Genomic DNA, 27,111 nt, shown 5'->3' with positions numbered 1-27,111 from the left:
AGATACTCCCTCTGAGATGCATCTTTATACCCCTGTCAGAGAAAAACAGAGTTCTCACTCTCTTTGGTTGGGTGCAGCAAAGTATGCATTGAAATCCCCTTCAAATCCCTGTCAGTTCTTGCTCTGCTTCCACACCCCGATACAAACGAGTTAGTACTGCCACTCTGACATAGTTAGTTACTGCCCCATGACATCACTAGTTATTACCCATTATCTTGTACATGTTGGTTCGATCAAAACATCTTTATTACGTACTGTTATCCTGACCTTATCTTTTAGGAGGGGTCAGTGTGTTCCTGTTGTTCTTGGGGAATGTTTTTGTACCATTTTTTGATATCGGGATGTTCTGGTACCACATGATATCGGGATGTGTTTGCGGGAGTGCTCTTTGCCTAGCCCTTTTTAGGAATGTGAATTTCTGCATTATCAGCCCTGTTCTTGCGCGAGTCTGTGAGCAGGTCCTGCCTCATACCAGGCCTTTGATACAAGGGCTTATGTCTCAGGCTCTCTTCCTACTACAGGTGTCTCTTCTGAGATGGGTTTGCCTGGAACCCCAGATCTAGCTCCCTTCACCCTGGCTTTGGGAAACCAGGTCCCAGCCCCTCTCTGCTGGACCCAAACAGGAAGAGTTGCCATATGGAGATGGGTTGGATCAGGGTCGGAGCCAGGTTGGATCGGGGTCAGAGCCGGTGACTTGGGCCCATCTCTTGGTTAAAAGAATGAACTTACGTTTCCCACGTCAATTTCACTCCTCGCTAAGAACCCTCCAGCTCATTCAAAGTCTTTGTTTTAAATAGTAATCACTTTCTGAGAGGGGTTTGGTCAGGGTTTTCCCGGCTGTGGCTAGTTATCCCAGTGTTCAAGTAATTATTAGCCGCCTCTTCAAATTTCTGCGTTTCAGCAGACGTCCGAGTGGATTTCCCGTGAATTAGTGCAAGAGCCAGGCGCTGTGTGCAGACACCGGACAAACACACACCTCTCCCGACACTCCTCAGACCCACCCCGCAGCCCCTCTGCTCTTCTAGCCCTGACTCCCCCAACCCACAGCTCTGCTGACGGATCTCACGCCTGATCTGCAGCACCCCCCGCTATTTCTTCCCTAACGCCCCCAGCTCTGCCGATGCCCTTCTCCCCAGCCCGGCACCCTCCCCTCCCCAGTCATGGGCCACACCCAGTTTGTCTTTTTACTTTTGTAAAATGTGCCCGTCCAGCTCCCGGAGCACCTGCAGCCTGGCTCTGTAGGGCAGATTTTGCTCCTGGCTGCCCCCTCTCCCCGCAACAATCTGGCTTTTCTCTCCCCTTTGAGAAGCAAAGAGGAGCCTCCCACTTTATTTTGTCGCTTTAAAGCAGGAAAGTTACCTCTCCCCAGCTTCTACGGGCGATGGGATCCGGCCCGCTGCACAGGGCCCATCTCTGTCTGCTCCCCCCACTCTAGGCAGGACCCCCGTAAGCTGGTGCTTGCAGCACCGCCAGCCTTGGCAGTAGCAAACACCCTGAGAAACCACCTCAAAGCCTGTGTCTGGGCTAGGCTGAGGTTGGCAGGTTTGCCACCGGCTAGCATTAGCGAGTGTCTGGGCACGGGGAAGGGCCTGTTCCCTGCGAGAAGGGGACGGGGCACCTGAACAGACAGCTTGGGAGCCTGGTGCTCCTTGTGGAGGAGCAGACGCCAGGCCCACCAGCTGGTCTTGAGTGCCCGGTGATGGAGCATCAGTGCCGCCTCCTTAGTCTGTGCGTCCATGTGCCCCATCTGCTCTGCTGCTCCGTGCTGCTGATTTCACAGCCTGCGCTCTCGCCGGCGTCCCTGGTCGGTACAAAGTGTTCCCACGGCTGGCTTGGAAAGCCTGCAGGGTGGTGAATTGGAGATGAGCTGAGCGGGCGGCAAGGGGCCTTCGGGGGGCACAGTGGGAGGCTGCGATAGGGACGGAGGCGCGCGAGTGTTCCCTTGTTTCCATCCTCTCTTCGCCTCTTGACAAGTGTTTGCAAACAGCATCTGCCGCGGCCTTGGCGTGTCTAGGGGTTTAGGCCTCACCATATTCCCCGCCTCGGCGTGCTGCTGACAGGGTCTGTTTAAAAATCGATTCACTGCTGATGCTCCGGCTGTGGTGTCAGATGGGCATATGAGTACGATCCCCTCACCCACCCATCTTAGGGGTGTGATTTGCCCAGCCCCCTGGAGGGAGGAGGCAAGTGCTGGCTTCGGCACCGTACCGCCACGTCTCCTCTGTCACTGAGAGCCCTTCACGGCACTGTTCATCCCAAAGTGCCTTCTTCACAGTACCCACTCAGCAGCACTGAAATGCAGCCACTTCTGGGGTGGGAGAAGGGAGTCGGCGAGTGCACAGCACACTGGGAAACTTTGTCTCAGGATGCAGGGGGGAGCTCCTTTGGAAAGCAGCCAGAAATCGCTGACATCCCCGCAGAGCGGCCTGGGCTTGGTTTCTAAGTGGTGTCCAATGACCCATGCACGGAAAACGATGTGAATTCCTCGATCCCAGGTTCACCAACACGTTCGTGGGCCAGCGGGGAAAGACCCACTCCCTGCCTCCTCGCTTCCTGGGGGGCAGTGTATCCCTCCCCTCCCTCCCCTCCTGGGGAGCAGCGTGTCCTTCCCCCCTCCCTGCTGCGGGCAGCTGCCTCCTCACACTGCCCCCCAGGAAGTATCCCTCCCCTCCTTCCCCGCCTGGGGGGCAGCGCGTCCTTTCCCCCCTCCCTGCCGGGGACAGCCTGCGTCCTCGCTTCCTGGGGGGCAGCGTATCCCTTCCCTCCCTCCCCGCCTGGGGAGCAGCACGTCCTTTCCCCCCACTCCCTGCTGGAAGTTTCTGGCTAACCGTACTCCAAGTGTTTGATGGAGAATGAACCGGGATTAGTTTCTCTCTTCCAGGAAGCCCCTGGCCACGGCTGGCTTGGCTGGTCGCGTGCGTCTTTGCTCTCTGCGGAGGGCGGTTTTATCTGTGTTCTCACTCGGTGCCCTGGGTCCCTGCAGAGCAGGGCTCTGGCAAACATGGCGCTGAGTTATGCCCCCTGATGGGTTAGGTTGCCGTTGGTAACGCTGGTATTTCGTCCCGTTGCTCCTCATGTGACATTCCATTTTCCAGCTGCAGTGCAAGGTGGGGGTGCTGCGTCCTCCATAGCTGGGCGCCCGACTACGCCTCTCTCCCCATATCCTGCCGTGGTACCTACCAGGGGACTGGCAGAGAGGCTGGTACCAGCTTCTGGCGTGTGCAGCCTGTCCCCACCCTTGCTTCCCCCAAGTCCAGCGTCACCGGAGCCCGGGCGGCAAAGGGAGAGTTTGGGGGCATCAGGTTTTCTACCTTGGCCCAGCTGGGCTTTAGGATGGGCTAGGAATTCATGTTTTGCCTGCACCCCGGCGCTATGAACGGTGATCTCTGCCTCTGGCACGAAGTCAGACAGCGTTTGCAATGAAGGTTCGACATCTTCTCCCTGGCCGGCTGCCCATTCAGCGGGTCTCTGCGTCCAGCCCTTCCCATCCCCCAGCTCCAGAGGGCAAGAATCCCGTCCGGTCTTGCTGTGAGGCCTGGCCTTAGCGCGGCCCTCCTGAAAAGGCCCAATGGATGCAGCAGAGCAAAGAGCGTCAGGAGCTCCCAGGACCACGTGCTTTTCAGTGGCCCCAGATGGCTCCTTGCTCCTCTGAGGAGGGAATCCAGAGAGTAGCTGGCCCGTGACAGGGGGACCCTCGTGGTTCTGTCCCTCAGGAGCAGGCTCTTGGCAGAGATGCAATCATCAGCTACTGGCATGTCCCCTGCTGCGTGCCGCGCTCTCCAGGCCGGTGCCAGGGCTGGGTGCATTTACTTCTAATTTTCGATACTGTCACTTACTTTGTCCCATTTCCTGAGGCAGCAGCAGCTGGAGTTATTTATGCTTCTCTAGTGTCTTTCATGCAAGCAACTCGAAACACTTCACGAACCTTCATTAAGCCTCACCTAGAAACCCCGTGGGGTAGGTGAGCGTTCGCTCCTGTCGCTAATGAAGCGCAGCCACCTCTGGGGTGGGTCGCTGCAGTTGTACGTGCAGGTTAGAGCAGGAAGAGATGAACACCCTGGCCGGTGGAAACGGCGCTGGGAGTGTAAGGAGCAGAGCTGGTGGGGAAACTTTCAGCCTTTGACAAAAAAAGGAACCGTTTTCTTTGGTGAAAGCTTTTGGGGAAATGTCCTGTTTGCTGATGAGCTCTGAGGAGGAGGGATCTGGGTGGGACCCCTGGGTTAGCAGCCCAGCACTGAGAGGCAGGCACAGAATTGTTAATGATCGGGGCCTTGGATCTAGTTGTACAAGAGCGCCGCCTCCTTCGCACTAGATCTGCAGGAGCCAGTGAGCATAGGCAGGACTCTTTCTTAAGGGAATTCCAGTGCATGGGGAGGACATGTTTTCATTACCCCCGGGTCCTTTTTATCTGCACAAGAAGCAAAAATGGTGCAAAGGTCTGTGGAGACCCCCCTCCCACACGGAAAGCAGCCCTGCCGTTTGCACATCCCTGTTCAGAGAGGCGGCGTGATTCTGTGAAGTCACAACCAGACAGCAATGCGAGAGGAGACTGGAGAATCGTTTAACTTCCCTCCTTTGCACTCCCTTTTTCTAAACAATCCGTGCCATGCAACAGCAGCGATGGGCTGGTACCGGGAAGGCGGGAGGACGGAGAAATGAGCTTACATCCATGCATGCGTAAGTCTTGAATGAAAGCTAACGATAAGAGAGCCCTACGGGAGCTGTTCAGTTCTTTGCGATTGGCTCAGCTCTTGGGAAGAGGCTTGCTTCAGAGCTGAGCATAATGAAGTGTGAGAAGAGGCTTTGTAAAAGGCTCAATGTGCCCAGTTAGCATCTTGCTCTCGATGATGGGTTGTGGCTGGATTTTCCCCATTGCTCCCCAGAACGCGAGAGCCGTGTTGGGCCCCTCTCTTCTCAGGCTGCCGCTTGCTGTGGTGGTTTGGATGATTTTTGGAACCTGGCTACGATGAAATGGAGTGAGACCCGACAACTCATTCCACAGGAAGGCCACCAGCCAGGAGCAGCTTCACTTTACTGCTGAGCGGGGTTGGATTAAAACCTGTTACCTATAACAACACCTCGCTCTTCTCTAGAGCTCCTTAGCAGTAGCTTTCCGAGTGCTTCTCAATCTCTAACGATCACATAGATTCAGCAGGATCTGGATTCAACCAAGCAGGATTCAACCCCGGGGCTTCCCAAGTCCCATGCTGGCGTTCTAGCCACTGGGCCATCCTTTCTCCCTAGAGGAGTAAAGTGCCAGCGTCCCCTGAGCCGTTTGGTCCGGCGCTGGCCCTTGTTTAATTTTCTTTTCAGATCTACTCATTGCTCCATTTCTCTTGACAAAAGTGAGGGGAGAAAAAACAGAAAAAATTAATAAGAGAATCGATGGTCCCTCTCGTGCTGAGACTATAGAAATGAAATCGCATTCAGGCTAATGGCCCTAATTAAAGACATTATTACACAGAGGAAATAAGGAGGAACCAGCGATTAGTGGCAGTGTTTCTTACCCTCGTTAAATTGTCCATTCGCCTGGTTTGCTTGTGAATGAGGGTTTCGAAGGCCCATTCAAAACCACCCCCATGACTGGCCCGGGGAGACGCTGTGTAGGAAGTGGCCTGCAAGTGCGGCTGTGTCATGAGAGTGCAGTAGATTTGGGTGAGAGGCCTCCATCCAGAGGGGATGTGTGAGGGAGTACACACAGGCATCTGCATCTCCTTGGGGTGTGTGATCTAGTTCAGAGCCCTGCGTGACGGCGGGGTGGGACACGATCCTGAGGTCCTGGCCATTGGTGGTTGCACTGCCACTGTCGGGTGTACGTGCTTCTCCTCTCCCCCATTTACCGGACTGGGAGCAGGTGGGGTGGGGTCTAGGTCAGCCCCCTGATGGAGCACCTACCTCAGTGCGGGAGATCTTCAGCTCTAATAACAGAGACACAAACCGAGGGGAAAAGCCACCCCTTCACCGTCCCTGCTGCCCTGTCCTCTCCTGTTTGCCCAAAACTAAGCTCCCCGCCCTCAGTAGCAAAGACCCCAATGGCAGAGTTTGCCTCTTTGCTGTTTCCCAGGTTTTTGTTTTCTAAAATCCCCAGCTCCTCAATATTCATGGTTTTAAAAAAGAAACGTGGGTCGCGTTCTTCCCCACAGCTTGACCCCGCTCTTAGATCTGGGAGCGCCGTCTTTTTGAACTAGCGAGGAGTGTTGTTTGTTTTGAGTGGCCCTGCACATCTCTGACACGCTTTGGCTTCTGTAATATCTGGGAGAAATATTCCAGAGACTCCCTTGATAACGCCAGCCTTGTCAGGGAGGCGGTCAGGTCTTTTTATCCTGTCAGGTCTTTATTTCCAGCTTTGAGAGCTGACAAAACCTTTTGAAAGTCAGGTTCCTTGTTTTCCTCAAGTATTGCTGGATGGGATCCAGCTTAACCACTTCAACGCATTCAGAACTCCCTTCCCTGGAAGCAGAAGACTTTCTATTGGGAGGGAGGATGGCTGACTCTCGAGCCAGTCCTTTGAAGGGGGCGCCTAAGCGTAAAACAACTAGATTTGGGGAGCTTGTGCCCCTCGGCTATTCTCCCACCGATGTGCTTGAGGAGCTGATGGTGTTAGCCCAGCAGCCCGACCTGAGTCAGTGGTTGCGGGCTCTGAGACTCCCTGCAGTGTAGACGTATCCTGAGTGTCTGAATGAAACACTGAACAAGCATCGTTAACGTGCCCATAAGAAGAAGACCAGCCCCGAGTGCCTGTGCTCATTCTTCCCAATCCTGGGCCAGCCACAACAGAGGACCCCAAAGTGCTTCCAGTGTAAATCATTCACGTTTTCTCTCCACTCCAGACTCCCCTCATCACACAGCACTTCTCCTCCACTGGCCTGCCCCTGGCAATCACAGAGCAAGGCGCGGTTCTCCTGTGTGAAGCAGCGTGTCTTGGTCGGGCATCTTGTAGTTATAATTTAAAAAAAAAGAACCCACCAGCAGCCAAATGTTGTAATTGATTAAATGACTCTTCCACCCCCCAGGACATTTCAGGGGTCCAGGGAGGAGGAGGGCTGGCTGCCATGTGTCAAAACAGGACTGTTCCAACCAAACCGGCACGTTACGTTACATTTGACATCACTGGCGTCTCAGTAGACTTGAGAAAGGCCACACAGGAAGGCTGTGGCCAGTGTTGAACCTGGTTCTGCCATGGCCCAGGCTAGCACTCAACAACGGGACCAGGCGTCCCTTCCGCCTGCTTCTGATAAAGGTGCTTGTCCATTGACTTCAATAGAACTGTCCTGTGCTTAAAGTTACACATATGCTTTGCTGGACAGGGGCTGTAATCTGTTTGCACATCTCAGAGGGAGGCACTGTGCATGTTTCCCAACCATCACACTCTGGCTAAGTGGGTTCCCTTTGAAAATCTGTAATCCCTCCACAGCCCCTGTGTTACAGGTGAAATCTTCCCCGCATCCTTTTGTCCTACAGGCATGTTAGCTGGGCTAATTAATTTAACAAATCCAGTTAGGCCAGGAAAGGAAACCCACGCTAATCTTTGCTCTTCCTTCAGGTTTCCTAGAGCAGCGTGTTCACACTCGCTGCAGCTTTGGTAAACCCATCAAGGCCCCTTCTGCTGGGACAAATTGGGCACAGCGGCTGAGCCCCTCTTCCCAGCGCTTGGGATGAAATGTTTCTCCCACCCTCCCCCGGAAAGCTCTGATTGGAAGTGACGCAGCCATTAAAAGCAATCCATGTGTAGCCCCCCACGCAGGATTTTCTTTGGGCTGGTTGAGAAGGAGCATAGTGTAGCGACAACGTTGTGCAGCCAGCCTGAGAGCGACGTGGAGCTGCAGGCTTGTTAGAGCCGTTCTGCAACGACTCGCCTCGGCCACAGTTAATGTCCTGGAGACGGCGGAGCCGCTCGGTAGCCGGCTTTCTTTGGCTTGCGTCTGGAACCCTGCTGCAGTTCAGCTCCTGCGGCGTTTAGTGGCGGAATAGGGGGGTTCCTGGTAAAACGTCAGCCCAGTGAATTCCATCTCCCCTGCCTGCGTTCCCACTTCACCTAGTCTCTGTGTTCTCGCCTGCAAAATGGGGTTAACGGTACTCGCCTGCCTCCTGGGCCCCTTGGCTTGCGCAGCTTCTTGTGACTACATGGGTGAGCTGAGTCTCATCAGCATCACAGGCTCGTCCTGGAGTTTTACAGCTTGTCCAAGTGGAGCTAGCGCTGCCCTTCTAGTGCCCGCGTGCCAAGCGCCCTCCTTTAGACCCCGCTGCTCTAGCCCTGCCTCGCTTCCTCTCTGCAGCAGCAGGGTGTCCCGGCCGCTCAGTTGTTGGGGATGTGGCTTGGACGCTCCTGGGGCGGGGACCTGGCCTTCAGACGGGTTTGGTCAAATGCCGCAGGCTCTGTCGCTGGTCATAAAGTAACAGGCCCAGAATAGTTCTGCACTGTTCATGGTTAAAGCCCCCACGTCCTACTTAGAAATAATGCCCTCGCCAAGCAGCGACTTCCGTTACCTTGTCTCCCTCCGCAGCAGCTTTGCTGGCGCGTCAGTGACATGGGGGGAAAGAGCTTTGCTCCCAAACAGTTTTGCAAACATGGTAACTTCTCACCACTCGAAAGCACGCTACAGAAGGGGCAATCCAGCTGCAGTTCACTCCCACAGCTGCTGGGCCAGAGAAACCAGTCTCGGGGCAGCATCTCTTCATTCTGCTCCTCACCCCTTAGGGGAAAGATCCTGTCTCCAGCCCAGCCCAGGGACATTTCTGCTGAGTAAGTCGGGCCTGCTTCATTGCCTTCTGTTGCTCAACAGGCTACAGACTTGGCTTTAGGCTGGGTCCATTGTGGACTCATTCAGAGATTTTAATTAAGGCCAGAAGGTACCATTAAGCCTGCATAACGTAGGCCAGAGGGGAGAGAGGATGCTGACGTGAATCTAAAGGTTGCTGGGAAGATCCCAAGATCTCAGTACCTCTCCCGTGTCTGCTACCTGGCTACAAAGACCTGGGGGGCGTATTGTCCTCACCTGTGGTCTTCATAAACTCTGCCCTGTGGTGGCTGGCCAGCCACGGAATAGACTCTGGGCTGCATTGTCGAGCCCACAGATGGCTAAAATTTTAATTATTCTATTCGAGTACACCGTTAGCTCTCAGCCTAATGAACTGCAGCCAAACCCTGAGACTCTCCTCTCAGCTGATTGTGTTGAATACTTGAGAAAAAACCTTTTTGGTGGAGGTGGCAAATTGATTGCTGGGGTGGGGGTGGGGGGGTGTAAAACCAAGCTCCGCCTGCAAAGGAGTTTGACAGGCAGGACTAAATTCCTCCTCAGAAGAATCCATTGTTTCGAACGCAGCGTAATGCTGCATCTCCCCGGCGCTGGAATTACACCGCTTCCCTCTTTCCCCAAGGTTTAGCATCCACACACGCAGCCCATTTGTAGCCTGCGGAATTGGCGCTGACTCTAAATCATAATTTTGTGCTTCAATTGTTGTGTTCCAATTAAAGACTGTTGATTCAGGAGCTCCCTCGGAGAGTTAATCACTTGGCATTTCCTGTCGCTTTTTCAAAGTTCCTTGACACAAAGTGATACCTTGGCCCAGTCCCTTAAATCAGCGATTCTCAGACTTTCAGGCCTAGCGTACCTCCTCCAAAGCTCAGCAGGCCTTGGTGCCCCACCTCTGTCCCTGTGATCACTGGATTTTGAATGAATTGCAGGCAGTGGCACAACTTGAGAACGGCTGCCGTAAGCAGTAGGGTGGCTGTGTGCATTGTTGGGTTCGGTGCACGATGACTTTAGCAGCCTGTTGTATTTGTATATAGTTTTGCACACTCAAAACTCAGTGACCATCTCTCTGAGAAAGGGGGTCAGTGTTGCATTTAATGGCACCTTGCCTTGTGCCGTCTCTCTCTGCGTCCGGGGGTCATTGCTCGTGCTGTGAGTGTTGCAGACTTGGCAGCTGACAACCTGATGTATCTGCCCTTGCATTTGAGTCACACTCTCTAATTGCTCCTGTCAACCAGTCTCTCTGGGTCACACCCTGACCCTGGTGATAATGAGGCTGTCGGATTCAGACAAGCGTGGCATCAGGTTCCTGTCCGTTCCTCTCCCGCCTGTCAGCATGTGGCTCGGGGAGCGCGTTGGCTGGGCTCCGTATGTTTACCGGGCCTTTCCCTTCCCACCAGGGCAATTAACCGATTCATTAAAAACGCTGCTGGACTCTAGACCTTGAATGTACAAGTAGCAGTGCCCGAGGGAGCGAATCGTGAATTTGTGCTGGTGAAAGGGGCTGCATTAGCTGCCCCCCCCCGACCCCCACTCTCCCCCCAGGTTGAAGGGTTCAGTGTAGCTGAATGCTGAGTGTCTCCCCCACAGCTCCCTGCCAGCGTGTCTCGGCCCTGCACGGCATCTCCGTGGCCCACTCGCTCTGTGGCCGGCCCACTGAGGGGAGAGGGATTGGCAAAGGGGGAGCCTGCTGCGTCCCACTCCACGCACTCAGGAAAGGGAGTCAGTGATCGGGTGAGCTGGGACCCAGGGACTGGAGGACCAGCTGACCTACAGGAGGAAAAGAGAGCTATCAGCCCGGAGAGGCTGGCACAGATCACTTCAGCTTGGGGTTTCCAGGGTGCAACAGACAAAGAAAGGGCTTTGAGTAGAAAGGTTGGGTGCAAACGGGCACAGGGCCTGCTCTCTGCTCCCCAGACGGACAAGCCATGGGCCCCAGCTCTTGGAGTTTGGAAGCCTTTGCCTGCTAGGGCCCCATGACATGGATGGGTGACCTCTGGGGAGCCCCTAGCGCATGTGTGGGAACTTCAGGGGCTGTGTTTCTGGGGCAGGCTTTGAGCGTAGGGAGAAGGGTGCTTGTTTGCAGGAGCTGGCGGGTAACGTGTAACTGCTGGCAATGCACCGGCGTAGCCCTGGGAGAAAGAACGACACGCGGGCGCTGGCCGTCTGGGGAGATCAGGGTAAGGCAGAGAGCTGGCCAGAGGGGCAGGTGACGTGGGCCCCTGCCCGGAGACAGGTGATGGCAGGAGAGCTGGCTGGGGCAGACCCCGGAGTGACGCTGACACTGGGACAGGGGTCGTGGCTGCTGGTTCGGGTTTCCCGGAGTGGCTGGCCTTGGGGCAGTGCTGTATTAAGCCCCGTATGCTTACTGACTCCAGCAGGGGAAGGGGGGGGTGTGTCCGGCGGTGCAGCTGGCTGTTGTGTGCTGGGAGCGGACTGATGCTCTTTCCCCACTCGGCTCTGTCAGGCCAGGCAGGACAGTCACAGGGCGATTCCTGCCCAGTGCGTCCTCTGCGAGGTCTTCCATGTCTCCGGCTCCATCTAGTGTCCAAAAGAGCATTGCTCATCATACGAGCCAGGGGCCCCATAAGCAGTGGTCTCCAACCCTTTTACGCCCAAGATCACTGTTTGAATGTAAGGGTGACCCAGGATCTATCCTGCCCCTTCCCTGAGGCCCTGTCCCACTCACTCCATCCCCCCTTTCTCCATCGCTTGCTCTCCCCCATCCTCGTTCACTGTCACCGGGCTGGGGCAGGGAGTTGGGTTCGGGAGGGGGTGCAGGCTCTGGGCTGGGGCAGGGGGGGTCGCAGTGTGGGAGGGAGCTCTGGGCTGAGCCTGGGGCAGGGGGTTGGGGTGCAGGAGGGGGCTCCGGATTGGGGTAGAGTGTTGGGGTGCAGGAGGGGGTACGGGGTGCTGGCTCTGGGAGGGGGCTTAGGGCTGGAGCTTGGGGTGCAGGAGGGGCTATGGGGTGCTGGCTCTGGGAGGGGGCTCAGGGCCAGGGCTTGGGGTGCAGGAGGGGCTAAGGGGTGCTGGCCCTGGGAGGGGGCTTAGGGCCGGGGCTTCGGGTGCAGGAGTCGCTTTCGAATCTGAAAAAGAAAATAGCGACAGCACTCCAGTGGCCAGTGGCGCTCTCTGGCTAGATTTTGCATTTCACTTTCCATGCACCTCTTCTTGTCCAGGCCTGCAGCAGTGACCTCCGAGGGGTCCCTGGGCTCTGGAACATACTGGAGGGGGGGGGGTTGGCTGTGAGCCCAAGTGACCTGGCTGAGTCTGGCATCACGGAGCTTCAGAACGCTTACCGGAGCCAAGGTGCTGAGCAATGCACCTTTGTGACCTCTCCTCAGCCGTCCAGAGAACAGAAGAGGGAGTCCTGTCGTCCCACTGGCAAGTCTCCCTTGGGTGGTTCTGGTTCCCTGTAGTGTTGACGAGGGGGAGAGTCACCGGAGGTGGGATCAGACTGTGTGCGGGGCCCCTCCAGTGGTAAGGTTGCAAGTGCGAGTCAGCCCCAGAGCCGGGCGCTGTATTCTTGTGCTGGTCTTTTCCTTTAAGGGCGTTCGTCTGGGTTTGTCTTCCAGATCCGACCCTAAACCATCCCCGAAAGGACAGTTAATACCGTCTGTCAGCCTGCCAACCTGGAGCTTCCCCTAGAAGACTCCCTCCAGCTAGAGGGGAAAGGAGTAAGGGGTTTGGATACCATTGCAAAGGCTGGGGTTGTTTTTCCTTTGTTTTCTGGATGGTTAAAAAGATGTTCAGGGTGGTTGTTGCGATGATAACCCTGAGCCACACGGACCGGGTTCAGGCTGTAATAGCGAGCACGGGTTTCATTAACATTGGGTCCATAAGACACCCCCCATGTCCACCCAGCGCAAGGCCTAGCATGGCTCCTTGGAGCACTCTGCTGTTAGCCTCTTCCCTAGCTAGAATTCACCATGGATTCCTGCCCTGTGCTTGTGCTCCCGTTTCTGATCCTCAAACGCTCTTTGCCTCTTACCCGTTAATACATCATTTCTTCACCGGCGAGTCGGGGGCGGCGGCTCCGTCAAAGGCCTTTTTGAAAGTCATTTCAAACGTGAACCTCCACAGCTCAGCAAGGGAAGAGTTTGAGGGGTCAGGCTCTGAGACAGCTCCTGTGTGGAAGAAGTGAGAGGTCGCACCGAAGTCTCCAGAATGAAAGCAGCAGCTCTCCTTCCCTGCGGCTGCCTCCCCTGCTGGAGTCTCTCATTGGCCGCACTCAGGGCTTGCTTGGCAGTAATGGACAGACAGAGTAGTTGAGGCTGCTGGATACAGACAGACTCTGTGGTTGACTCTGGCTCCAAGACTGATGGACACACCCTAGGATCACCCTACAGCGTCTCCCTAGCTCTTGGCCTGGATTAAGCAGCCTTGGAATGCCCTATTGACTATTCCACAACACCAGCTGTGTGCTGCTACTGGACCAGTAACCCCAAGGAGGACAGCAGCGGTAGCATGGGGAGGCTAGACTCTCCGGTGCTTTGTGAAGGGAGCACCACCGAACGCACCAGCACAGTGGCTCAGCTTTGCAGCCCGTGCGCGGAGCATTGAGAAGGCGCATGCGCTTGGGAAGGGCAGGGTCGCATCTGCTTGCACTGCTCAAGTCAATCAGTAAATGACGAGAGTGTTGTCTTTAGCGCATGCGGGGAAGTTGGCATGTTGTGTTCCTTGCACCAAATCCCCTGACTTGTCTGTTTAACCTAAAAAATGGAATCAGACTTCACAGACTAATGACACAGGGAGGAGGGTCTACCGGTCTGTTTATCATATAAATTGTTTTGGGGGCCCTGAAACAGGCATTGTTAGAGGGGACGGAGTGCATCATGCCACACAGCATTAGAAAGAGAGGCTCCCAGCCTATTACCATGGAAGATGCAAGTTGTATGGCGGATCTGGACAATTATGCCAAGCAGACAGAGAGCCGCTCCCCATCCTGTTTGACAACGTGGGCTCGCCCTCCGAGATCAGACTGAATTCTCAACAGTGCTGTGTGGTGCGGGCTGCCAGCCTCCATGCCGATAGGAAGAATTAGAATCCCAGGCTGAATCCACCAAGACAACCACTGTCTGCTGAGGCCAGTGAAGGCAGTGCTGGGGCGTGGCGTGTCTGACCCACAGGTAGCCTTCCCTGACTTATCGCTTTTAGAGAAAAATCCAATCGTTCTGGACAAACGTCCCATTTCAATATTGGTTTCTCACCATGGTCTTGACCCTGCACTCTCACTGAGCGCCTTGGCTGAGTGGGTTCCTGCTGTCCAGCCCGTTATTGATTCGTGACTGGAACGCGAGTCGGGTGTCCCTTGAATACCGGCGCGTTGGGCTAGGGACTAACACTGACATTCTTGTTTACGTTTCTTTAACAACTCCTAGAAACTGAAGCATTTTCGGGATTTGTTTTTTCTTTTTAAATCTGAATGTCAGGCGTGAAACCAGAACAACCAGCTCCCATTAATCAGGTCTGATCTTGGTCAGCTAAGGGGGTTACAGCTCCAGCCCCCGTCAGGACAAGACCCTTGTTGTTTGTTATTTCTCCCCATATTTCCTAGCGCACCATTGGCCTTTCATGCCATCAGAGAGAGAACCATCCGGAGCTCTCCCCTCCAGAGGTTTGACTCGGACCTGGAAAGCAAGGCAAGGCAGCACTGATAAGAAGTCAGGATGATCAAAAACGCCAACTCCTCAAGGAAAACAAAAAAATCTGATTATAGGCCCCTTCTCGGAGGGAAAATGACTCTAATTCCAGCCCAGCCTTTCAGAATGAAGTGAGATAAACCCTGGTTATCGACTGTACCCAGCGAGGGCCTCTGGGACAGGCTATTAAGAGCTTTAGGGATTTTAAACAACAATGGAGCAAATGCATTTCCGAAACAGCTGCATCAGGCAGTGCTGGGCTAATAATAATGTGTTGATGCTCCCGCGGTCTCCAGGCCTTATTGGAGAGCGATGGGCACACACTGGGAGGAATCACTTATTGAAGCGTGGTCTGGGAGAGACACACTTCAAACAAGATCTGAAATTAAGGTCTGCGGGAAAATTAGAGGCCTTGAGGTTCGTTTTTTTTTTTTTTTTTTTAATTTGGATGGTGACTTTTTTCCCTAACAAAGCTGTATTCATGGGCGCAAGACGTTAATTTCAGCCTTTTAAAAAAAAGCACGGGAAGAACAGCAGGGTGATAAGCATCTGACTTAAATGGCCATCAAGGTAGAAATTTAGTTTTAAAAAGGGGCAATTCTTCTTAAGTGGCTAGTTGTGAGTGACTGTTGTCGGACTGCATCAGAGGCAGGCTCAGAGAAGCAGTCGTCTTGGCGTTAGGGCTGCACCCAGGGCAGGAACAACCTGCCAGAGACTGCCCTCACTAATCTTTAGTAGGTTCTGTTAATACATCAGTGAAGTGCCCCACTCCGCTGGGAATCAGCAGCCATCGGGAATCCAGCCCAGCTGCTCTGCCCTCTCCTTAACCGAGTTTGGAGCAAAGGTCATAGAGAGACTAGCCTGGTACAGAGCTGAGCGGGACCATGACATGCAGAGAGGTATGAGTCCCGGCCTGCCAGGGCCAGCTGTCTGAAGGCACAGTTGCCCAATGGTCAGCACAGGGGCTTGAGAGTCAGGACTTCTGGGTTCTGTTCCTGGCTGTGATGCTGCCCGTGTGTGAGATCTTGGGCAAGTCAGACAGGACAGTGATGAGGGTGACAGAAGTACTTAGCTAGCAAGTGCCTGTACTCGGCTACTGTCGGACACGTAGGTAACACTGGCACAGGCAGGCGCGGCGCTTGAGGTGCCTGGGATGGAAGGTGCCCTGTATGTGACCCACTCCCAGAGGTGCTGGAACAATTTTTACAGTGCGGGTGCTGAAGGCGGAAACCACGTATTTGGGCTGTTAGTACTACAGGGGAGTCGCATCTTACGCGGGGGTTAGGTTCTAAAGTCAGCCCATAAGGCGAAAATCGCGTATAGTCAAGCGCTCATGGAGTGGCATGGCGGGCGGAATCGCCCGCACTACAGGTACAGTATTGAAATTGTTATTTTTCTCTGGTTTGTTTTGTTTTGCTGAGCGCGTATAGTTAAAATCACAAGTGAAATGCGCCTGTGATGCGACTCCACTGTACTTCCCACCAGGGGGTGCAGCAGCCCCCTACTTCCAGCCCCTGCGCCCCCTGCTGCTGTGGCCTTATCCAGTCGGCATGCAGAGGAGGAGAGGCTCCTGGGGAGGAGGGTGAAGGCTGCCCTCCGTACCCCTGAGAGAGAGGAGACAGGAGGAGGCAGCTACTCTTTGCAAGCCCTCTCCCGAGGGCCGTTACCCGTAACGGGACGCTGGCTGCATCGCAGAAGGGTTGTATGAGCTCTGCCATTTCCCCCTGCAAATCCTTTAGGGGCGACGGCATTGGAAATCCTGCTCCAATCACTCATTTCACCTCTTAAACAAACCAACCGCAAAGCCGCCTCCTCCATGGGTTATTGCTGGGAAATGCAACAGGTTGGAAAACTGTTCCCAGAGAGTAGTTATCCGTGGTTCACAGTCAAGCTGGAAGGGCATATTGAGTGGGGTCCCGCAGGGATCAGTTCTGGGTCTGGTTCTGTTCAATATTTTCATCAGTGATTTAGATAATGCCATGGAGAGTACATTTATAAAGTTGGCAGATGATACCAAGCTGGGAGGGGTTGCAAGTGCTTTGGAGGATAGGATTAAAATTCAGAATGATCTGGAGAGATGGTCTGAAGTAAACAGGATGAAATTCAGTAAGGACAAATGCAAAGGACTCCACGTAGGAAGGAACAATCAGTTGCACATGTACAAAACGGGAAATGACTGCCCAGGAAGGAGTACTGTGGAAAGGGATCTGGGGGTCATAGTGGATCACAAGCTAAATATGAGTCAACAGTGTAACGGTGTTGCAAAAAAAGCAAACATCATTCTGGGATGTATTAGCAGGAGAGTTGTAAGCAAGACACAAGAAGTAATTCTTCCACTCTACTCGACGTTGATATGGCCTCAACTGGAGTATTGTGTCCAGTTCTGGGCACCACATTTCAGGAAGGATGTGGACAAATTGGAGAAAGTCCAGAGAAGAGCAACAAAAGTGATGAAAGGTCTAGAAAACATGAGCTATGAGGGAAGATTGAAAAAATTGGGTTTGTTTAGTCTGGAGAAGAGAAGACTGAGAGGGGACATGAGAACAGTTTTCAAGTACATAAAAGGTTGTTACAAGGAGAGAAATCATTTTTCTTAACCTCTGAGGATAGGACAAGAAGCAATGGGCTTAAATTGCAGCAAGGGAGGTCTAGGTTGGACATTAGGAAAAAATTCCTAACTGTCAGGGTGGTTAAACACTGGAATAAATTGCCCAGGGAGGTTGTGGAATCTCCCTCATTGGGGATTTTAAAGAGCAGGTTGGACAAACACCTCTCAGGGATGGTCTAGATAATACTTAGCCCTGCCATGAGTGCAGGGGACTGGACTAGATGACCTCTCAAGGTCCCTTCCAATCCTGCGTTTCTATGGAAATTGTTCCTAGACACCCTCCCTCTCCACCCCGCAGGGTAAGTGTGGTGAGTGTGTCCCTGCTCTCGGCAGCGCTGAGCCTTAATGGCAGGGCCCAGCAGGGTCTATCTTGTTAGCGTTCCTGGTGTCTGCAGTCAAAGAGCGGCTCTCCGAGCAACAACGGCGCGCCCTTGTTGATACGTGCCCTCGCAGCTAGGAATCTGCCTTTTTCCTGCAATGATTTCATCAGTCCCCAGCTGTCCTGCCCCTTTAAATCAGAGGCTGCTCTCCAGGGGGTGCTCAGCTCCACAGGACTGTATTACGTCACAGAGGGGGATGCTGAGACCTGCTTCCAGCAGGTTGTGTAGCCTCGGTCCTCATGGCTATAGGAAATGCATGCGCTAGAGGGGACTGAGTCCGTCTCCCTGCAGGCCCCCCGATAAGGGATGCTGTATTTGATCTTAGAGGAAAGGCCACTGTTATGTGAACAGCAAAACAGATCAATCAGGTAGCAGGTGTGTAAGAAGTGAATGGATCAGACGTCTCCCACCGCTAGGGCTGGGCGTGTCCCCCAGTGGCAGGCCTGGGAAGGGGGTAGATTGTGAACTGGCCCCACTGCGACCTGCTCCCTCTCGGAGCTCCTCTGTCCGGAATTGTCTCTACCCATGTTGTGCAGCCTCTGTTCTGTTTCCCTCCTAGGCATGGCTGACCGAGATCCATGAATACGCACAGCAAGATGTGGTCCTCATGCTACTGGGAAATAAGGTGAGTTGGGCCCGGCCACAAAGCCAAGCTAGTTTCTGGACAGTCAGCCTGTCTCATTGCCAGTCAGGTCCAGAATGCCCCCGCCTATGGGAGCTCTGCAGTAGAGGGCATTAGCCATCTGCAGACGTCGTTTCAAAGCCTAACATTGGCATGAAATGTTGGGGGCTCTCGGGAGCCCAGGAATGCCTCCATCATGAGTTGGCAGAAAATCCATTTTGTTCCTGATGCTCCCTGAAGCAGGCATCACTCAAAGCTAGGGAACCTCCCCAGGAGGCTTCCGGTGCTGCTGGGCCCTCAGCAAGGTCTCTTACCAAATGTAATCAGGAGAATTAGGTTATAGGGGGACGCAGACTGGGCTAATTGTCTGGCAGTGCCCTGCCCTCACTGTGCTGCGGCATTTGCTGATCCATGGGCCTGACCCTTACAAGCGATCTGGGCTCCCTTTCTGAGTATCCAAATTACCAGCTGCAGGAGTGACCCTGGGGCAGGGCACCCGGTTACCGACATGGAGGTGGGCGGGGTCCCATGTCTGGGGAGGTTTGTGTTGGCAGAGCCCTGCTCCTCTGACTCAGCCGGTTTGCGGAATTGGGGGGTGTGATACTTCTCGGGGGAAACTCTCGTTTCTTCACTTTGTTACATTGTTGCCTGATGTCAGCATGCCCGGAACCTACTGTACAGCGTTGGTGATGCGTAGGGCATCTATCACCTCTTCGCGCCAAGGCTCTTGAGGCACTTTGCAGACATTGGGCCCAATCCACTAACAGATTTTGCTGGCTTCCACTGGGGGAGAATGTGGGCTGCAAGCCCCTGTATGCCACTGTAGTGCAGGCTCTTACTACAGTGACAGAGGGGGGTTTCCGTCGCTGTAGTAAATCCAGCCCCTGTGTCTACAGTGAGGTGAGGTTGACCTAATTACATGGCACAGGGTGCAAAATTCTTCACAGCCCGGAGCAATGTAGCTACTTGACCTAAGTTTAGACTCCTAGACCTCATAGAACCATAGTCTAACCCCCTGCCAAAATGCAGGATTTGTTGGGCCTCAACCTTCCAAGACAGATGGCTACAGCCTCCTTTTGAAAACCTCCAGTGAAGGAGCTTCCACGACCTCCTAAGGCGTCTGTTCCATTGGCCGACTGTTCTTACCGTTAGGGAGTTTTTCCTGAGATTTAATCTCAATACTGTAGTTTGAACCCGTTGCCTCTTGTCCTGCCCTCTGTGGCAAGAGAGAACAACTTTTCCCCATCTTTTTTATGGCAGCCTTTCAAGTATCTGAAGACCACGATAGATGTCCCCCCTTAATGTCCTCTCTTCTAGGTGTAGCCCAGGTTGGGTCTGTGAGTTATTACTTGGCCAGTGTTTGATTCTTGGGTGACCATGAGAGGGGCTTTCCATCGGTAGGCTCTGGAGGAACAGGGGCATATTTGGTATAGAACACGCAGGCCTGTCTGGAGATCTGCTTTACTAAGCTGCATGGGGGCGAGTTTCTTCCCCAGTCTACAAAGCAGGTCCTTAATGGGAAGAATGAAGAGGTGTCCGTAGAGTCTGGATATATGTTGGTCCCTGCCTGTGGGGATCTAGCAATGATCATGCTTCTCTGAGGGTTGGTTCAGCACTTGCTTTCCCTCCTGAGAAGCAGAGATCTGGACGGACAGATCCCTACCTTCTCTTTCCTTAGTGATAAACACTGGAACACCTAAACTGTGACCGCCCATCTGGCCAGGAGTCAAAGGGCCGAACCCAAATCGCTTGTGAACTAGCGTGGATCCCAACCAGCTGCATCCTCAACCTGGGCAGCTCCCAGTAAGGCCAGGTGCCCTCTGGATCCAAGCAGCCTGGCGTTTCTCTGCCTGCCCTGCCCATGCTCCCCTGGGTTTGAGAGCGGGAGCTGCGCTAGCCAGAGCCAAGCACGCTTGTCAGATTCTTCTGATACCAGACTCCAATTTTGTTGGCCTGAGACCGTTCTCGCCTTTGCAAGAACATTACAGAAGCCCTCCCAGGAATAGTCACTTGGAAGCAAAGCTTTGAGAATGAACAGAATCGCTCTTGTCTTCATTCAGATCTCCTCACTTACAAATTCTGCCTTAGCCTTTCTGTTTCCCGTTACCACGGAGGGGGCTGCTGCTGGGAACGAGAGGCCAACTCCGACACAGTGCTGGTGGTTTCCGCTAACCTAAGCGAATTACAAACACTTCTTGTTTATTGCATCATGCCAACTGCTGGATGAGGAGTCGGATCGGGACCTGCATGCGTCTGCCTGGGTGTGCATGGACCAGTGGTCTATTGAAGGGCCTCTCTTGTTCGTTCCAGGGTGTCTCTAGGACCTTCTTTGAAGTGAATGCCTTGGTGAGCCCGTCTGGAACTCGTTGAATTTAATTTCCACTCCAGCCTACTCTTCCACACCCTCAGGGTGCATTGCTCTGCACCCCTGCCCCCCGCGCATGGCTCCTTCCCCTTTATCCAGAGAGCAGGGACCCGGCGGTTGACCTGGATTGATTGTATCTTTGCTGGGTAGAGAGAGAACATCAGATGTGTGCTTGTTTCCCTGTTGACTTGGTTTAGGGCAGCCCTGCCACTCCATCCATTCATTGCAGGAGACTCCTTGGACAAGTGCAGCTTCAATCTCCCTCTAGGGCTGAAGCCAAGTGTGCGTCAATTCATTGCTTAGTTCTCCAACTCGATAATTCTAGCCTTTCTGCCTTCTATTGAGCCGTCATTCAAGGATCTCAAAGCATTCAACAGGCATAAGTTAATGCTGTCTCCCATCCCCCGCGACACAGGGAAGTATCGTCTCTCCGTGTTATAGATGGGAAATTGAGGCACAGAGTAGCTAAGAGGATTTGTTCAAGGTTAAGTTAATGACAGAGCCGTGGATGGAACCCAGGAGTCCCAGTTCTCTCTCTCGCTCTGAGCATTAGACCATATGCCTCTTTCATAGAGCAACAAATCATGGCACAGAAATTGCAGCCTTAGCCCTCCTTGTGCTTTCCCGGCTGCAGCAACTCAAGCTGGTCTCAAGCACGTGTCTGGGAGAAAAGATGCCGCCTCCTTGGGCCCAGCTCTCTTGTAAAGGAAGTGAAATGTGATTTCCTGGTGAAGCGGCGTGGGGCGGGGATGCTGAGTGACTGTACTATTCAGGTCTGGGTCACCCTGCACTCCATAGCTTCGCCTGACATTGCTCTGCTGATCCATTGCAAATTGCTCTTTGTCGTTATCGCTGCTAGGTGGATTCGACCCAGGACAGAGTGGTAAAAAGGGAAGATGGAGAGAAATTGGCCAAGGTACGTGTCTCCTCGCAGCCCCAGACGTCGCCCAGATAAATTAGCTGCTGCTTGCACTTGCTTGGGAAAGTTGCATTTCCGGTTAAGCTGTGCGGCTACATCAGCTAAACAACGAGCCCCCAGTGCTGAAGGGTGGTGCAGGGGCCAGTCTGTGGTGGGAAGGAGCCTGCGCGGTGCTGCCTTGGATTGCTTGACTTTCGTTTCTTGTGTTTCTTTCCCCCTCTCTCTCCTCTCTGCCTCTCCTTGTGCTTTCCCAGCTCCTTCTCACCCCTCACGCTGCCCTCGCTTTGCCACCTCGCTGCTGTTTTCAGTGCTTTGCAGAATAACCCTCCTCCTGGTATTTTTCCCAGCAAACCCTCCTGTCCTCCCTGAGTTTCCCCCTAAACGCCACGTTCCCCTCAAGAACCCTCTCTGGCAGGGTCAGGTTACAAAGCCTCTGTCACTTTGCACAGCCGGAGTTGGATGGGTTTGTTAGAGACTGTGTTGGAGCTGGGCTCTCTTGTACCAGGCAGACAGCAGGAACCCGTGGCCTGTTCTGGGCCACTGATGGGTCTTGTACTGAGACGGGTCTTGTCTTGCAGGAGTACGGAGTGCCCTTCATGGAGACCAGCGCGAAAAGCGGCTTGAATGTCGACTTGGCCTTTACGGCCATTGCAAAGTAAGTTAACTGTCCTACTGCTGCCTCTCCTGTTGGAATGCAGTCTGCACCGCTCCCAGATCTCCGCTCCCTTCCCGCACTGCCACAAAACGAGTTCACTGAACGTTAAACAATGAAACAAAAACTACAGCCTGCCATTGCCATGGCATGATCTTAGCGTGCCACGGTACGGCGTGGGTCAGCTCGCTTCACCCTGCCATCAAGACAGAATCACAGCCCCCATCTTTAAACCAGCCTCTGGGGTTTGTTTCCCTTTTGTATAAGTGTGTGTTTTGGGGGGGGGGGGGAGAGTTCTCAGAAATGGCCATTTGAAAACCATTGAAGTGGACTCTGAATTCCATTAATTTTTGGTACCAGTTGTATCTAAGGCGCAAGATGAGTTGATTCTAAGGCTCTCTTACGTTGTCTTGCATCTATAACTCTGATTTAGGACAGCACTTAAACGTGTTTAACTTGATGTCTGAAACATAACTTCAGTGGGACTTTAACCATGTGGTTACGTGCTTTCCTGAACCACAGCCTAAGTACCTAGCCCAGCCCAGCTTAGCCTGAGAACGAGCCAAGGCAGTGCAATGAAGATGGCATTGCTAAAGGCTTTTCCTGCCTGTGATTTGCTCCCCGGGGGTTCCTTTTACAGGCAAAGCAATAACCTCGCGCCTGTCTCTCCCGCAGGGAGCTGAAACACAGGTCCATGAAGCTGCCCAATGAGCCCAAATTCAAGCTCCATGACTATGTGAAGAAGGAAGTCAGAGGCTCGGGATGCTGCGGATCCTAAAGCAGGCTCCAGCAGCCAGGGCAACTGTACAGACTCATGCCAAGTATTCATGTGCCACGCTCCCTCCTCGTGGACAGTATGTGCATGTGTGTTCATTGTCTGTGTGTTCTTGTAAAGGTGAGCTGAGATGTGCACTGAAAGGAGCAGAAGAAAAGGCTCTTTCCTGGCAGCCCCGACGCTGGCTCTGGTGCAGCCCCGACATTCCAGGCACCGCGGCCCGACGCCCCATTGTAGTAGTATTCGTTAATTACACGCTGTGATCGCTTCAGGTGGGGTGTAAAACTTCAAGTTCCTCCCAGGGGGACAAAAACATTGTCTGTCCCACATCAGTCCCTGGGGACCTGTCCATTCCTACGAGCGAACGGTTGCTAATCCTGACATGGGTTTGACACAGACTTTCTCTAACATGTCCAGAGAGGAGTTTGGTATTGGTCCACACGCACACCTAGACATCAAGAACTCCTGTTAGCATGGTGGCTCTTGACACTTACTCCCTCTGTGGCCTTGGGCAAGTCATTTGACCTCCTTGTGTCTCGGTTTCCCCACCTGTAAAATGGGGATGATAATACTTACCCAGCAGCAGAGGGCACTGTGAGGATTAATGTTCGGAAGGTGCTATAGAAGTGCTAGGTATTATTACATGACTGAGGGAAACTCTCCCCCCGCCCCCCATAACTCTGTTTCTGGGCTACCCCGCTCCATTCCGTTTTTCTTTTCCCACTCAGAATTCAATTATGAAAACATTTTGGCCCAGGGTACATTTTGTGTGTATTATAGATCTATAAACATGCCCAAGAAAGATCTCTGTTTTCAAGGCAAACATTTTTGTAGTCTCTCCCTTGTTACATATGTCAGTTTTACCATGTTGTGTAACGTACATTCCTTGCTAGAGAGGCTTCTCCTGCTCTGCCCTGCAAAAGACAAGAGCTTAGCTGTCTGGTTTTGAGTAAGCTCCTGCAACCATACCTGTTGTACAGAGAAACCCTGACTATTTACATGTTTGATAAAGGCTTTTGCTCTCCATTATTGCTGTTTCTAGTATTCTGAGTAAGTAAAAAAACCCCAATGTATTGCAGCTTATTCTAACTATCTTAACGTGGGTGATAGCGTTTTCAGACTGCAATGCTTTGATTTCTTTAAAACTCTCTTGGGATAGATCTTTCTTTCAGCTAAAGAAAGCCAAGGAGAATGCTATAGGTTTTAACTGTACAGGTTTGTTAAAAGCCCTTTGCCAGCACTGTTCATTGGAATCTGTTATTTTTGTAATGCACTTCTAAATGCAGTCTTTGGGAGAGTTCAGAGACATTATTGCCAAAAGGGGATTTTTAACGGCAGATAGTTGCAAATTTCATATTTCTGACTATCAGGGTTAATTGCACTGAGTTTCCCAACACCACTTTAATTGTGAAATAAACAATTCTTTTAATCAGCAAATCAAACCCCCACCAGCTGCAAGCAGGTTGGGGATTACTTAGCTCATTAAAATCCACCCCCTTGTTCTGTTCAGCTGAACCGAGTTGAGTTGTGATGCTGCATTCCGTCCACACCTATAACTTGCTCCTGCCGATGGGAGCGTGGAGTTTGAAAGGAATGCAAGATTCAGGCCCAGCCACTGAAGCAATGATCTCAGGCCTCCGAGAAAGTCACTTTGCTTCAATGAGCTGCTTTAAAGGTGAGTGCTGTACAAAGACTGGCAACTTTACAAATATAGATACTCGGTTAAGAGCAGTCTGGTGCATTTTTAGTAGCGGCAGCAGGGCACGGAAGAGTCATAAAAACAAAAGCTACAACCCCGACCTAGTCCAAACACGGCAATTCTTTTTTCCTGGAAACTTTTTCTTAAATTTCCCATTAATTTTTTTCAGTTTTTGTTTAAAAATTGTAAACTGTTTTCTTCAAAACAAAAAAATTTACCAAAAAAAGTTTGATTTTTTTTGTCAAAAAATATTGTGATGAAAATCTTTGGACAGCTGTACAGTACTGCAGCCCCTGCCTGCTCTAGATGCTAGTGAAATAACATGATGTGAATCTTGGCCTGAAGAGGGAGGTGCTGATAGATCCCAGCTCTCTGCTATAAATAACTGACCCCCCCCAGGCATGCTATTGGGTAGGACTCAAGGAGCTGTTCTGCCAGTGTTTGCAGGCAATGAAATGCATCATGCAGACTGCACTTCCTGGCAGTTGTCTCCATGAAGCTAGTGTGCCCTGTAGCAGGGCCCAGTGAAGTGCAACTACTGCCCTGGATTCAGCGAACTCATCTGATCCCCACTCTCTCCGGCTCATAGCGGTGTCTAATTGCTCCCTGCATGTGGCTTCTGTGATCTGAGTGGATTTTAGAAAAGATGCAAGTGGACAGCATGGTTCAGCTTGCCTTTGTTCAAACAGTGCAAAGATGGTTTAAGATCTCTCCTAGGAGAAGGTGCTGCCTATTCTCTGGGAAACTATTTTGTGAGTAACTACAGCACATGCATTGTTTCCTCACAGGAGGCTACCTTTTACATATAAGCTACTTGCTCTCTGGGTAAAGAGCCATGTGTTTGCAATAGCCACCCTGTGAGTCACACATTAGACCACCTATCCACCCTAAAATTGTCCAATTCATGGCTGTTTTCACTTTTTGCAAGCTTGTAAGGGGCAGTAGGAGTTGGAGATTGAGATAATGAGTCTGGATGATGGCATTAGTGTGCACAGGTGAGCTTTGCTGTGCTTCTGTTGCTGCTAACATCAGTAGCTCTGTCCTGCCATCCAGCTGGCAAATAGTTTTTTTTCTTAGCTAGCCAGCCTCATTCCCTCTTATTAGACTGCACTTAACCTCTTTGGGTGAGATTAATGGAGATAAGTGGCACTCCTCCGTATTGACTCTGCTGCTACTGAGTGTACCAATATTCTGAGTCACTACAGTATTTGCAGAACTCATAGGCAGAGGGAGTTGTCTAGGGCTAGAAGAGGACCCAGCAGAAATATACATGGGGACATTAGAGCATCACTACGATTTGTTTGGGCAGTGAGAGTCTGGATCTGGCCTAAAGTTGCCTGTGGAGCACTTCTTCCTCTTTTTGATAAGCAAAGGCCTTGAAGGAGCTTTCTACTCTTCTCCTTTCCTTGGGTCTGGCGGCTCCATGGGGCACCTAAATAAAATGCTTCCCCCTGCCTACCACTGAAAGTATCTAACTTTGTGAAATCACCTATAAACCAGAACTTGTTAATTAGATTCTGCTTTTAACAGAACTGCTTTTCAGGGGTCTAACAGCACCTGAATATTCTCAGTATTGAGAAGCATATGGGGATCCCCCACTGCAAGACACCAGCCTTAGTCATTGTATGGAGAGACCAAACACTGACCACTAATTGCAAAATCCTTCTGGAAAACTCACCAGTATACTGAATACTAAAGTTCTGGCAGATTGCTGCCATTCTCCTAGCAGGGCATAATCCTTTGAGCTTTGCGGTCTTTGGTAAACCTAAAAAAACCCCACCTCCATTCTTTACAATCTGCCAGTAGGAATAGAACTATTTAAAAATCAGGTATTTAAGAGAGCAAAAAATGTCAGTGTCACTGCAGTGTGCTTTCCTGCCTTCCTCCCCAACTAAATCCCTCTGGTGTGTAGCAAACATTGTTTTAATAGCAGAAATTAACTAACAACCAGTATCAAATAACTGATTTTTTTCTGGTTAAAAGCCTAGACTATCCCACTGCACCTGATTCAAGCCCTCTTTCTGCTGCTTGACTTCTGCAGTCTATTTCTCAAAACTAATCTAGACTCTACTGCAGCACCTCCTGGGATTTATATGAGTTCTTGGCATCTATTTTTACATGGGCTTTTACTGCCACCAAGCGAGGAAGAATTATTCAGTACAATCATAAACAAGCCTAAAAACCCTGTGTTGTGTGCACTAACTTGCTGTCACTTGTTTTACAGTTTTTATGTTCTGTTCCTCTTAATAAATTTTTTTTAAATGAGCCTCAGTCTTTACAATTGTTTTCAACATTGAGAGCACTCAGCTGAGTAGAAACAAAAATGACACCCTCAGCTGTTTAGTTACCCCAACCACAAAAAAAAAAGCCTATTGCTGTAAGCAGCATCTTTCTGATCTCTCCCACCAGATCACTTAAATTGACTTCACTGCTAGATTGAATTGCAGCAGGGGAGAAAGATCACACCCCTACCCAGGCAGGAAGAGCTTTGTCAAGTAAACTGCATTTCAGATCTCCCCCACTGCTCTAGACAGAGTCCAATGTTCACTCTGGTCTTTTTCTGCTTAGAACATCTACACTGTCTACTGCTGTAGGCTAGGCCACTGTAACTTCAGCTTTATGGTAGGTATCAAAAAAACCCACTGGAGTTTTCTGCACAATTCCAAGGCAAGTTAAATCTAAGGTTTAACCCTTCC

At 52.1% G+C, this 27,111-nt stretch overlaps 1 protein-coding gene across 2 annotated transcripts in view; it reads left to right on the top strand.

Moving 5' to 3' along the window:
- Nucleotides 1-26,407, top strand: part of RAB26 (RAB26, member RAS oncogene family) — a 200,277-nt gene extending 173,870 nt beyond the window's left edge. For both annotated transcript variants that reach the window (XM_034784219.1, XM_034784220.1), the window contains exons 6-9: nucleotides 17,943-18,008; nucleotides 21,230-21,286; nucleotides 21,868-21,944; nucleotides 22,617-26,407. In XM_034784219.1, coding sequence (XP_034640110.1) covers nucleotides 17,943-18,008; nucleotides 21,230-21,286; nucleotides 21,868-21,944; nucleotides 22,617-22,719 — 303 coding nt within the window. In that variant the 3' untranslated portion in view covers nucleotides 22,720-26,407. The remainder of the gene's footprint in view (nucleotides 1-17,942; nucleotides 18,009-21,229; nucleotides 21,287-21,867; nucleotides 21,945-22,616) is intronic.
- Nucleotides 26,408-27,111: the final 704 nt, after the last annotated feature.

The sequence above is a fragment of the Trachemys scripta genome, chromosome 10 (genome assembly GCF_013100865.1).
Source record: "Trachemys scripta elegans isolate TJP31775 chromosome 10, CAS_Tse_1.0, whole genome shotgun sequence".
Taxonomy (NCBI): domain Eukaryota; kingdom Metazoa; phylum Chordata; order Testudines; family Emydidae; genus Trachemys; species Trachemys scripta.
The sequence above is the reverse complement of the archived record's forward strand: the minus strand, read 5'-3'. Positions and strand labels throughout refer to the sequence as shown.